Raw genomic sequence first — 13,798 nt, forward strand, 5'->3', positions numbered from 1 at the left:
TACAGGACAGAGTAGAACTGCCCCATAGAGTTTCCAAGGAGCGCCCGGTGGATTCAAACTGCCAACCTCTTGGTTAGCAGCCATAGCACTTAACCACTACACCACCAGGGTTTCCTATAGACACATATGTATATGTACATATACCTTTACAACAGTTAAAAAAAAAATCATTGATCCTCTGATTTGGGTATCCCGTGACAAAAAGACATGGAAAACATCTACCCACTTTGAGAATGCGACAGGACTGAGCAGTGGAAAGCATTTTTTTCCCCATGTTGAAAAACTAGACAAGTACTTACTGGTTGTAAGTGTTCTAACACTGCTCTTCCGTTTTCCCGCAATATGGACTACTCAAGATCTGATCATGCAGTTTTTGTTACCGTCACTAAAAGACTAGCATATCCCAGGGCATGGAGGGGGGACTAGACTCTCTGCTTCCCTGTCTTAGCAGGAGTTAACAGGGAGACCCTCTCCTGGCCCCACGTGAGGGCAAGAGTACTATGTGGATGCGCCCGTTTTGGTGAGCGGTGCCTGGTCTGTAGGCCTCAGCTCCCAGCCCCCACCCCGTGCTCACATTAAGGCGTGACATGACGTGACGTGACATCGCTGGCACCACTGTGGCTTCGCCAGGTGTCAGGCGAGGTGTGCTGGACAACAGGTTCACTTTCCAGGAGCTGGGGGTTCCACATGGAGCACGTGAGGCCATAGTGGTCACCAGGATCTTTTTACAAATGAGGAAACTGAGGCCCGCAGAGCTATTGTGGCCTGTTCAGGTTCACAGAGCTCTCTGACAGCAGAGCCTGGATCTTAGAATTCTGCTGCCTCTTAAAAGAAATCACCTCTTTTAAGGCCAAGTATCTAAGATAAGCTGTAACTTCACTCTGTTTTCTATTTTTATATTTTGTTTTATAGAGTGTACATCACTGAATTTCCTAGAACAGTGGTCCTCAAAACCTATCCACTCATTTGAATTAACTGGAAAGCTTTTTAAATGAATTAACTTACACACAGAGCCTGACTGGGATATGGACCACCAGGCAGCCAGCGGTGCCCACAAAAGGCTTCCCAGATGGCAGGATTAACCTCTGCCCTGGAGTGTCTTCAACGCAACAGTAATATCTTACTTGCAGTGTTTGAAGGGACTCCTTTGAAATGTTTGAGCTATGAAATATCTTACAAAACTTAGAAATCTCAAAAGTATTATAAATTAAGGCGTGAGCATACCCGTCTGTTTTCTCAGATCCAGCAAGCAGCGCCCAGTGAACCAGGACGCCCAGGGAGCCTGACAGCAGGTCTCCTTGCCCACCACACCTGCGGCTGCTGCCCTCTAGACCGCACACGAGCACTAGACGAAACAGACAAAAGCAGACCTTAGCTTTGGGGGTTTTCCTCTGCATCCAGGACACTCTCAGAGGGAGCAACAGGCTGCAAGACCTTGCTTGACCTCTTGCCCAAGGCTGGAAGCCCAGTTTAGATCAGCTACTGTGTCTTCCCTGTTTCTCGGAAAGGTGCGAGGCCGCCTCTTTTTCACAGAAGAGGGCACTGAAGCCCACAGGTTAGCCCCCAAACACAGGGCTAACGGAGGAGGAAGACAGAACCACCTGTGAGGCACGGGTAGGTCAGGGAAGGCCCCTCCAGTTCACGGAACGGCAGTGGCAAGGGCACACTGAGGAGGAGAGACGTGGATTTATCTGCCGAGACAACGTCCACAAAGGATGTATTTATATAAACAGTTGTGACTCCTGAGGTGCTGAAAACCCAAACTCACCACAGAGGACGACCAGCTCGCGTTTGTACCCCACACTTCAAATACATCCACCTGCAGCGGGGGGAACGGCCACTCCGCGCCACCCCGACTGCCCCTTCTAGCGTATCTTCACTAGGTAACTACTTTAACTTCAGCAGTTAATGGTGAAGTCAGCTCAGGGTAGCGATGGCTTATGTATCAGACTTTTCTATTTCTTTGGTAAATGTTTTAAAAACAAGTTTTTCTATCCCTGGAGTGTGCTGGAATCAAGACAGACTTCCAATAATAAGAATCCAATCTTACTGGATTCTGAAAGCTTCGGAGTCCCCTACTGAATTCTGCGTTTCCTGTCCATAGATCTGTGTGTGTGTGTGCGTGTGTGTACGTGCACGCGCACGTGTGCATGTATCATGTGCCTAAGTATGCCTCGCTGGGCACCATCCAATCGCATCCGACCCCAGCGACCCCACGGGGCTGCCTGGGCTGTAACCTTGGCTGGAGCAGACCCCCGGGTCTTTCCCCCCCGGAACTGCTGGGTGGGTTTGAACCACAAGCCCTTCGGTCAGGCGCCGAGTGATTAACCGTTGCACAGCCAGGGCTCCTTAAGGACGCCTCAGCATTCTCGTTTTACCCCGACTTCAGCCACTTTATACCTAGTTAGCAACTCTTCGTATTAAACGATGTGTCTCTGTTAAAATAAGTGGTACGGTTCCTCTCCTGATGGGATTTCAGTGGAGGTTTCTGTTTTCAGGGAACTAAAAACGATACATAATCCCTGGTTCCGCACCGCGCATTTCAGGCACCAGCGCCGATGCCGTATCCTCAGCATTTAACATCTGTGCTTTTGGTTTAGCTCTTTCTGCTGAACATTCATCAGGCTCACGTGTGAGAGACAGCGACACGTGATTGGTCACATTCACACCTGACGATGATCGCCATGGCTAGTGTGCTGCGTCTGTGTCGTCTTCACCTTCCAGTCACTTTTTATAAAACGGGTACAGAATGCAATGAAATATTCAAATAACTGCACACATGCCACGGGTGAGACGAAGATGACGCAGTGGAGACACTGGGCCACGGGCACCACTGCACAGTCACCTGAGACGTGACCACCTGGTGCGCCAGTCATAAAGAGGACTGGGCGTTTCAGTCAGCAGGCCAGGGCCACAGGAAGGGTGAGGACCACCTGCATTTGATCACTCAAACCCCCTATAAAGGGGGATGACTAGGTTACAGTTAAGTTGTTGTTGTTAGGTGCCGTCAAGTCGGCTCAGACTCATAGCGACCCCAAGTACAATAGAACGAAACACTGCCTGGCCTTACACCATCCTCACAATTGTCGTTATGTTTGAGTCCATTGTTGCAGCCACTGTGTCAATCCATCTCGTAGAGGCTCTTCCTCTTTTCCGCTGACTCTCTACCTCACCAAGCATGATGTCCTCCAGGAGCTGATCCCCCCTGACAACATGTCCAAAGTAGGTGAGACAGAGTCTCACCATCCTTTCTTCTAAGGAGCATTCTGGCCGTACTTCTTCCGAGACAGATTTGTTCGTTCTCTTGGCAGTCCACGGTCTATTCAATATTCTTCACCAACACCGTAATTCAAAGGCGTCAATTCTTCTTCGGTCTTCCTTATTCACTGTCCAGCCCTTGCGTGCACATGAGGTGATTGAAAACGCCATGGCTTGGGTCAGGTGCACCTCAGTCCTCAGAGTGACAATCCCACATCTGAAGTATTTTATAAGGCTATTCTGATTTTCACTTGAGGTCAGGGAAAAGGAAATTACTTTCTTCTTGGTCAAAATGTTACACAAAAGCTAAATCTAGTCTTTCGGGAGAGTCATTTCTGGGGAACATTAAAGAAGAAAAACGATACCTCAACCTTTAAAATACTCGCGTGCACTTTTGAGATCATTTTTGATCTGGATAATTTAACTTCTAAAATGGCCACGTTCATTACGAGTAATTAACTGTAAAAGCAAAAGGCCCGTCAGCTGCCTCCTGTAAGACGGCCCACATCTGGGCCCGGCCAGCGGGTCGTTCTCGTTTGCCTCAGGAAGAAGAGCTCGAGCAGAGATGGCAGGTGTGTGCCCCCTGCTTCGCCCCTCTCCTTGCTCTCGGCACTCTTTCCTGGGGGCCAGGCGTCTCTCAGAGTTCAGCGCTGTGCCCTATGTGATGTTCTGGTAAACCGTAGGAAACCTGTGTTTTCCACACCTGCTTAAAAATTTCACACAAAGCTCTCAGAGTCCCAAGAAACAGCCTCTTTAAGATGTCATTGAAAACGGGGGGGAAATGTGGTTTGTGGCTTCTCCTACACGGAACTACGGGATCAAAGGAGCATAGAAACAAATGACAGTCTGGTTAGAGTCATCCTATCACCGGGGCTGTTTCCTGTAAATCATTATAGAAACTTAGCTAATGTACACAGAACTAGGATGCCATCTTAAATATTTCATTCATGACTATTGCTCCCTATTGCAATAGAGGGAAAAGTAAAACACAACGTGGACTTTGAAGAAGTCATGGCTGATACGCTCACGAGGAAGGGCCTCTTTTTGCTGAGCGTACGTGATCGTGTGCGAACAGGCACCGGGCTGCGCTGGCATACACCAGCGTGGCACGGCCAGTGCACCTGGGGCTGGTCCTTCACGGCTCACCACCCGACGTGGACAGGTTAGCTGACACGGGGCTGGTAACGCAGCAGAGAAGAAAACACCACTCACCCCGGTCACCGTCTGAAATCACATCTCTCTCTCCTTTCTGAACGATGGTCAGATTCCCGAGGGCCTGGCTGAGCCTCAGGACAGCTCCGTCGTGACTGCTGCTGTCCAAGGGGTCCCTAAGCTGCGATATTGGGACACCAGAGAGAAAAATCACCATCTTTACAGGGTTAAAAAGGAGCCTGTAGACGCACGAGATAGGACTGACGGAGAGCTGCTGTCTTGTATGTCAGGGATTCTCAAACCCTCGTGTCTAAAAGAAATCACTTGGGCACTTGTTCAAATGCAGATTTCTGGCCCCACACTTCCGGAGACACACATTGTTAGTGCAGTGGGAGGCCCCGACTGGGTGTTTTTAACAAGTACTCCAGGCTGGTGCCGTCCGCCCCAGGTGCCTGTGGCAGAGATACTGCTCCAGGTATCTCGTCTCTGCCTCGTCAGATCACAGTTAATACTGCCCATGGTTAATATTCTAGTAATAACGAGAGTGAACATTTATCGGGCATTTAATACGTAAGGACTGACCACTGTACATGTATTATTTCATTTCTTCCTCAAAAAAACCCCACTATTGACGTTTTACAGATGAGGCAATGCGGGAGCAGAGGTGAACAGTGGAAGGGGGCTGTCCTCTGCCCCAGCCCCCCACATTTCACCCAGTCAGAGACGCCGTCACTGACTGTAAAATGCACCACTGTCGTATGTGCACCCAGAAAGGAGAGATGCCGCCAGTTCAGCTGACGCACCATCGCTTGTAAAGAGCATCCCGACAGTAAAGATGGTCGCTTGTGAAAAAGCGTGTATCCCGGCAAAGATGGGCCCCGGGGGCGCAGCGGGGTCATTAAACACTGGGGGCAGAACTGCAGCACTCCCCTCGCCCTCCTGGTGCAAGGTGAGAAGGGCAGCGTCTCGTCCTTTGGGTGGTTAACACACTCACCACAGCTTCGTAGAGCCTGGTGAACTCCATGTAGTTGGGAGTAAGAACCGCCTTCCGGTAACCTTGAATGAGGGACGGCTGTTGAGCGATCAGCCACAATCCATCCTGCGTAAAACAAGGGCAGCAGCACTTACACCACGGGCTGTCGGGGGCGCCCCTGCCACGTAGCGCCACTTACTCCACGGGCTGTCGGGGGGGGCCCTACCACATGCGGGAGAGGACGGGGTGGCACTTACTGCGTCGATGACAACAGGGATACCTCTGGCCTTTGATTTTTCTAAAATGCCCTACGAGAAGAGAAAAACATGTTGAGCAACAATTCGTTACCTCTCAAGAGAATTAAAAGAAAAGTGAGCCGCTCCTTTCAAAATGAAGGAGCTGTGTAATAAATTTCAACATCAGGTCATCAACTAATCAACAGAAAACAAATTTAAGAAACAGAAAATAATGAAAAGAGCCAAATGAACAGACAGGATCTCTGTGTAAGACAGGTCATTTGGAACTCTGAAAACACCTGCCCGCTGAGAGCGTTATACAAAGTGACCACGTTCCTAGGCTAGCCCCCAAAGACCCGCCCCTAACTAGCGTTTCCAAATTTCCAACAAATATTAATGTTCAGGGTTCACAGACGAGAACTCTGAATTCTCGGGGACCGCCAACATCTCAAGTTAGTTGCCACTGAGTTGACTCTAACTCACGGCGAACCCACGTGTGCAGAGCAGAACCGCTCCACGGGGCTCTCACGTTGGACTCTCTGAAGCAGATGGTCAGGCCTTTCTTTGAGGCGCCTCTAGGTGGGTTTGAACAGCCAACCTTTGAGCTAGTAGTCAAGTACTTAACAGTTTATGCCACCGAGGGCTCTGTTACAAAAAATGTCTATAAAATTCACTTATTATATATATATAATCAATATATGGTTGCTTATTATTATTATGAACCAATATATTATAAGCCTATGTATTTCAATAACCTGTAATAATGATCTCTACCTGATAGTTGATAACAGAAAACACTGAGAGCATTAACACAAAATATTTTTTTTTTAAACACAAAATATATGCCAAGTAAAAAGCATTTGAAATACTGAAAGATAAATCCACGTATACTTATTTTAAAAGTTATACTGAGAAAGGAAATTTGAAAACCCACAAAGCATCAACTGCCCCCTCCCAGATACTCTTGATCTTTGTTTTTGAATGTTCCAGGTATAGAGGCATGTCTTCTATTTTGCCTTGATACTCGTGGAATTGTTAAGGCTGTATCCAAAAGCACCCTCAACTTGGGGGTTAGGGTGTACGTGGCTTCGTGTAAGCTGATTTCCTTTTATTAAGATGAAGGCAGTTTGTCTGTTTGTCCCAACTTTGGTTTTAGCGTTGAAATTGATAGTTTCTGCTAATTCAGCGTTTAGATCAGTTTCTGATCTCATGTTGCAGTATTTGACAACAACATTGATTCCGCATTTTTTCTGTTGAAGTATTTGCAGGTGACAGCAGCCTACAGCGAATATTCGAACACTAGCAAATGCCAGCCAACAACAGCAAGATTAACATAGAATCGCATCAAAATCACCAATTTAATGCCTTATTTTCCTCCCAAAACTTGTTTCCTGAAACATCATCCGAAGGATAAAGCCCTAGTGGTGCAACAGTTAAACGCTCAGCTGCTAACCAAAAGGTCAACGGTTCAAACCCACCCAGCGACTCCATGGGAGAGTGGACCTGGTGATCTGCTCCCATAAAGATTACCGCATTGGAAACCCTATGGGACAGTTCTGCCCTGTCATACAGGGTCATTATGAATTGGAATTGACTCAATGGTACCTAACAACAACATACTATGCATTTAAACTTATTACTCTTTATTTGATTTTCAAGAATGACTCATATTAACAGCAGACAGGGCCAAGAGCACACACGTAAAACCAGGGCTTTGAAAGGTTCTTCCCGGTTCAGTCACGGCTGAGGGAATGAAACTGGAACAGACCCAAATTTTAAAAATCTGGGGGAACCAGGATGATAACTGGAATGGGAAAAATTACAGGTCGAAGCCCTGCTAGAAACCTCATCTCCCTTGTAGAAAACAAGGGCAGTGTAAGCGTTGCATAGCAACCAAATCTTTTGCCCACTGGATTTTGAGCAGAGTTAGAAACAGTAGTGCCCTGCTCAAAGATGGCGGCCAACTACATCCTGTTGAATGTATGTTGTTTTCCACAGTCCTGCCAATAATCCAGTCTCACACATCAGGCTCTTGAAAGGGCTCACTAAGCCTCTTCTGAGTCTCCCATTCCAGGGCTGTGACCTCTAATTTTTCCCAGTCTGGTTACTGTGCCAGATCACACAAATTGTAAAAATTTGGGTTTGTTCCAGTTTCGCTTCATTGGCCATGACTGAACTTGTTCAAACTGGTTCAAGGCCCTGCTTCAAACAGGCCAAGAGTTACAAGTTAGGCTGACTGATTAAATCATGACCACTTCTGTCCTGCCAACGCCTCTCCTGGGTCCGGAAATGCCAGCCTAGACTTTCAACTCCTCATGCCAGCACTTCCTGCTCTTGCTTTTGACGTGACATACAAGTGGATTTCTTCAAATCCGTTACATCTGTGTTGATTGTTAAGCTTTAGTTCTCACAGAATTCCAGTATTTTTCCTGTTTCCAATTTCTCAACTTCAGAAAAACATACAAATTTCCCAAGAAATCCCCGGAAGGAATTTCCTGCCTAGAAACACTACCACACACCAAACCACATTTACAATGTAGAAACAAGGTTAATTCTGCCATAAAAAGAATTAAAAACAAAACTGATAAGAAAAAAGGATGTAAGTACTCTTAAGAAAAATACTTTTATTTAGAGAAGGAATTGGAGATTAGGAGATTAGAGATTTTGAAAGGATGTCTAGGCCCTTTCAACTCCAAATGAGTAACCAAATAAATAGTCTTTTAACATAAAGACAAAGGCAGAGGTTACTGAATCAGCCATAAAAAGTAGAACCACGATCTAATTCTTGAGAATATCGAATCAAATAGACCAATCTCTGGCAAATCTGAGGAAGAAAAAAAGAAATACAAATATACTATATTAGCAAAAAGATAAGAATTTAACCACTTTACAGACTGAATTGCACCCCCCCAAAATATATGTTGATGTACTAACCCCTTTATCTGTAAATGTGACCCTGTTTGGAAACAGGGGTTTTCTTTTTTATGTAATGAGAACATACTGGAGTTGACTAGGGTAGGTCCTAATCCTAATCCCTTCTGAGTGGTGTCTTATAAAGAGTAGAACAGACACACGGTGGGGAGAGACCATGTGAAGCTCCCCCTACAAGCCAAGGACCACCCAGAGCTACCAACAAGGAAGAACCCTCTACTAGAGCCAGTACCCTGATTTGGACTTCTAAGCTTCAAAACTACGAGAAAATAAATTTCTCCTCTTCAAAGTAACCCTTTTGTGGCATTTTTATTACAGCAGCATTAAGTAACTAAGACAACCACAGGGAGATTAAATGAATGAAAACGTTTATACCAGACCAAAAACCAAACCTGTTGCTATAGTTGATTCTGACTCATAGCAACCCTGTAGGACGGAGCAGAACTGCCCCATAGGGTTTCCAAGGAGCAGCGGGTAGATTCGAACTGCCAACCTTTTCGTTAGCAGACATAGCTCTTAACCACTACACCACCAGGGTTCTCAAAAACATGTATCGTTTCATTCAATTAAAAAAAAAAATCCTGAACCACTGGCACTTTACAAGAAGATATAATTGATGCTGAGATATAATACTTGAATACAACAATAACGAAACAAACAAAAACACAGAAATGGTTGTGAAAGATTGCCTCCACCCTAAAAGGCATGAGACCCAAATGTCTCTAAAGCCTAAGAGTGAGGAACAACAGGGTGGAAGGAACCTGGATTCATGGACGATCCTGACAATACAGCTGCCCACCTCTGAGAGGAAAGTAAACATCTGTCTTATCTGAGCTGTTGTGTTTTGGAGTCCCGTATTCCAGCTGCTTCACCTATACCCCAGTTAATCATCTAACCTAATAGAGAAACGGGCAAAGGACATAAGCAAGCCACACGCAGATTATAAAAGGCTGGATGACGGGTGAGAAGCTGCTCGACCTTTCCTGTAATAAGACAATAAGACAAAGAGACGTTTTCCACTTAACCCCATCCAGTTGGGGTTGAGTCGGTTCCAACTTACGGTGACCCCGTATGTGTCCGAGTAGAACTGTGCTCCATGGGGTTTTCAATGGCTGAGTTTGGAAGTAGATCACTAGGCCTTCCAAGGTGCCTCTGGGTGGACTAGAACTTCCAACCTTTTGGTTAGCAGCTGAGCATGAACTGCTGTACCACCCAGGTGTTCCTTCCCTGCAACAGGCTGGTGAAATGACAAGGAATGACCACATCCAATAGGCGGTCCTGACAAAGGCCCCGTCAGTGAGACAGCAACCTGCTACAACCTTCTGAAGAGAAGTGTGGAAGCACCTCTCAAAAATTTAAATGTACATACCCCGATCAAGCAATAGAACTTCTACCAATTTATCCTAAAGAAAATACCCTTGCAAAGTGGACAAAATATATATTCAGAAATGTTCAATGCATCACTGAAAGGAAAAAAAAAATAAACCCTGAAAACAGTCTTAATGAACACCAGCAGAGGACTAATTAATACCTGCTAGAATATCCATAAAAATACAATGCCGCTCGCTTTTAAGAATAAGAATGTCTGCATATCCCGAAAGGGAAAAAATCTCCAGGGCATAAAGTTAAACAAAAAGAACGGGCTGCAAAAGAGCACAAACAACGTGAGGCCACCGTGTGTTTGTAAGTAAAGAGCTTTCGTTCTAGATTCAGAAAAACTACTGTTGAAAACCCCGCTCGGGGACTGGGGGACTTGCTACTGATAAGAACAAAATGCTCTGCAAATTATCACTGGATCCAATGTCACCTCTATCAAACTTGCATTAACTGACAAGCTGATCCTAAAATTGATAATGGAAATAGTAGTTGTTGTGAGGTGCTGTCAAGTTGGTTCTGACTCATAGCCACCCTGTGTACCACAGAACGAAACACTACCCAGTTGCACGTCATACTTACAATCGTTGTTACGCTTGAGCCCACTCCCGTAGCAATCTTTTTTTTTATTGTGCTTACATGAAAGTTTACAGCTCAGGTTAATTTCTCATTCAAAAATTCATATACATATTGTGACATTGGTTGGAATTCCTGCAATGTGACAGTACACTCCCGCTTTCCACCCCGAGATCCCTGTGCCCATTCGTCCAGTTCCTGTCCCATCTTGCCCTCTCATCCTGCCTCTGGACAGGAGCTGCCCATTTGGTCTCGTGTATCTGACGGGACTAAGAAGCACATTCCTCACATGTATTTTTTTGTTTAATGGTCCTGTCTAATCTTTGGCTGAAGAGTGGGCTTTGGGAAATGGTTTCTGTTCTGGGTTAACAGAGCGTCTGGGGGCCATAGGTTCAGGGGTTCCTCCAGTCTCTGTCAGACCATTAAGTCTGGCCTTTTTATGCAAATTTTTCTCCTGCTCTGTCCAGGACTCTCTGACCAAAACGATCTTGAAGATAAGGTTGGAGGACTCACATGTCCAATTTCAAAGCTTACTACTGAAGCACGTTCATCAACACAGTGTGGTATAGGCAAAAAGACAGGCACATAGATCAACCGAACACAACTGGGATTCCAGAAATAAATCCTTAGGTTTATGGTCAATTGACTTTCAGCAAAGGTGCCAAGATGATTTAGTGGTGGAAAGAATAGTCATTTTCAACAAATGATGCCACAACAATTAGATACTGTCATGGATTGAATTGTATCCCCCGGAAATGTGTGTCAACTTGGTTGGGCCATGATTCCCAGTATTGTGTGGCTGTCCACCATTTTGTCACCTGATGTAATTTTCCTATGTGTTGTAAATCCTACCTCTAGGATGTTAGTGAGGCAGGATTAGAGGTAGTTATGTTAATGAGGCAGGATTCAATCTACAAGATTAGGTTACATTTTAAGCCAATCTCTTTTGAGATATAAAAGAGAGAAGTGAGCAGAGAGACAAGTGGATCTCATTCCACTAAGAAACAAAAGCCAGGAGAATAGCCCATCCTTTGGACCCGGGGTCCCTGCATTGAGGAGCTCCTAGTCCAGGGGAAGATTGATAACAAGGACCTTCCTCCAGAGCCAACGGAGAAAGAAAGCCTTCTCCTGGAGCTGGCACCCTGAATGTGAACTTCTAGCCTACTAAACTGTGAGAGAATAAATTTCTCTTTGTTAAAGCCATCCACTTGTGGTATTTCCAGTATAGCGGCACTAAATAACTAAGACAGAGTTTAACAAATCCAACCAAACCCACTGCCGCTGAGTGGATTCTGACTTACAGCAACCCTACAGGACAGAGTAGAACTGTTCCACAGAGCTTCCAAGGAGCAGCTGATGGATTCGAACTACCAACCTTTTGGTTAGTAGCCTTAGCTGGCCATAGCTCTCAACCGTTGTGCCATCAAGGCTCCTAAAGACACACATGATGGATGTTGTGTTCAGAAGCAAACTGTGGCCCAGCTGTGATGCCTACGTACCACGGTTACACCGGCAGATGGTGTGGTCAACCCTGAATCGCCTGCTCTGGAGAGGCTTCTGCTGCAGAAGTAACTAGCCTGAATCTTACAGTCGCTATTAGCGAGCTCAAACCTATCTCCACCAACGGCATGTATAAATCTCCAAAATATTTAAGCAAAAAATGCTTGTCAAGGTTCCAGAATCAAGGGCAATCAGGGCATTAAAGGATGCAGGTGCAAAACAGGGGTCAGAGGACTGCCTTGTGCTGCAGAGGCTAACGGGCACGTCCTGAAAACTCAAGAGCCCTCTCGTCACGAGGCTCCTCGGGGAGATCCAACAGTCTGGGCTCTATTCTGGCAGAAAATCCTTGTTTGCCTCTATTTCCAAAGACAAGCCGCCTAGTCAAGTGGCATAGTCATCACTGCTGTGTCTCTGTGACCTGCACAAGCAAAGACCCTGCCGAGCAGAGAACAATGAATGCACCCAGCACCCCCAGGACACCCAGTGCTGGACGACCAGAGCAGACAGAACAATGAATGCATCCAGCACCCCCAGGACACCCAGTGCTGGACGACCAGAGCAGACAGAACAATGAATGCACCCAGCACCCCCAGGATGTCAAGTGCTGGACGACCAAAGCAGAGAGAACAATGAATGCATCCAGCACCCCTAGGACGCCAAGCGCTGGACAACCAGAGCAGAGAGAACAATGAATGCACCCAGCACCCCCAGGATGCCCAGTGCTGGACGACCAGAGGAGACGTGCTACTTACAAATGGGAGCGCCCCAGAGAGAAGTGTTCTCCCCTTCGGGTGAACGCCAGGGCCTATCGCTCCTAAACTGTTATTAACTCCTATTTTACAGCAAGCGGCTAATGTTTCCAAAGATCTGAGTGGCAGCACCTGACAAACGACTGGCACTGGCCCTGCTACTTCTGCGGTCTTCGGAAGCAGGAGAATCCTAAAAGCTTCCCGTCTGCACCATGTGTCATGGAGAGCTACTTCTAAATTGTATCTGATTGCCTCCCCGATTATTTTTCCTGAGTGCACGACTGCTGGCTCCTTAATCACTCACTATTCTCTCAGCTCTTTTCAGAAGGAATGAGCAGCTACCTCCCCTACGACTAGTGCTTCTATTATCGCAGCTTCTCAGTCCAGAGCTCAGCGGTCACCTGCCCGGAGACAGGCATTCTGCCACTAAGGGCGTCATCTTCCCGCGTCCCGCCACCTTCAGGCGGCCCGGCTTCCTTGTCGGTGCCTTCCAGTTCTAGACAGCGGGCCTCTTTTTTTTGTTTCGAGAAGTTTCATTAGACAAAAAGATAAATTTTTAAACCCAAAGCAGTAAGAGACATAGAGAAGAAAGGTATTTGCAGGCGTTATCTGTTTCCGGTACCAACAGTAAGTTGTCAACAAGCAAACAGTTCACTGAATGAGTACCCAAGCGTCAGGCTCAACGCAGACAACCTTGCTGAAAAACCAAAAAAGCAAACCTGTTGCCGTCAAGTCGATTCCAACTCCTAGCGACCCTACAGGACAGAGGAGAACTGCCCCATAGGGTTTCCAAGGAGCGCCTGGTGGATTCAAACTCTCGACCTTTTGGTTAGCAGCCAAGCTCTTAACCACTGCGCCATCAGGGCTCTACCTTGTGAAAGCAGCAGTAATAAATGGATTCACCATCAATTTTAAAGTAAAAAAACATACTGCTCAATATTAATTCATCCCAATCCCTGGTCACTTATGGCTACTGTTTCTTGTCAGTGATAATTCTCAACTGGGGGTCTGAGCAAAGTGAATTTCAAAACCCAACTGTCCCCACAAAA

The 13,798-nt window shown here is 46.3% G+C and overlaps 1 protein-coding gene across 3 annotated transcripts in view; it reads right to left on the reverse strand.

The window, feature by feature from the left end:
* Positions 1-13,798, reverse strand: part of NAXD (NAD(P)HX dehydratase) — a 49,626-nt gene that overhangs the window by 2,803 nt on the left and 33,025 nt on the right. For 2 of the 3 annotated variants that reach the window (XM_010594012.3, XM_023553199.2), the window contains exons 6-9: positions 5,641-5,691; positions 5,405-5,509; positions 4,471-4,591; positions 1,225-1,345 (exon numbers count right to left, since the gene is read on the reverse strand). In XM_010594012.3, coding sequence (XP_010592314.2) covers positions 1,225-1,345; positions 4,471-4,591; positions 5,405-5,509; positions 5,641-5,691 — 398 coding nt within the window. The remainder of the gene's footprint in view (positions 1-1,224; positions 1,346-4,470; positions 4,592-5,404; positions 5,510-5,640; positions 5,692-13,798) is intronic. The other variant, XM_064275229.1, reaches the window with a different exon arrangement.

Source organism: Loxodonta africana, chromosome 23 (genome assembly GCF_030014295.1).
Source record: "Loxodonta africana isolate mLoxAfr1 chromosome 23, mLoxAfr1.hap2, whole genome shotgun sequence".
Lineage (NCBI taxonomy): Eukaryota > Metazoa > Chordata > Mammalia > Proboscidea > Elephantidae > Loxodonta > Loxodonta africana.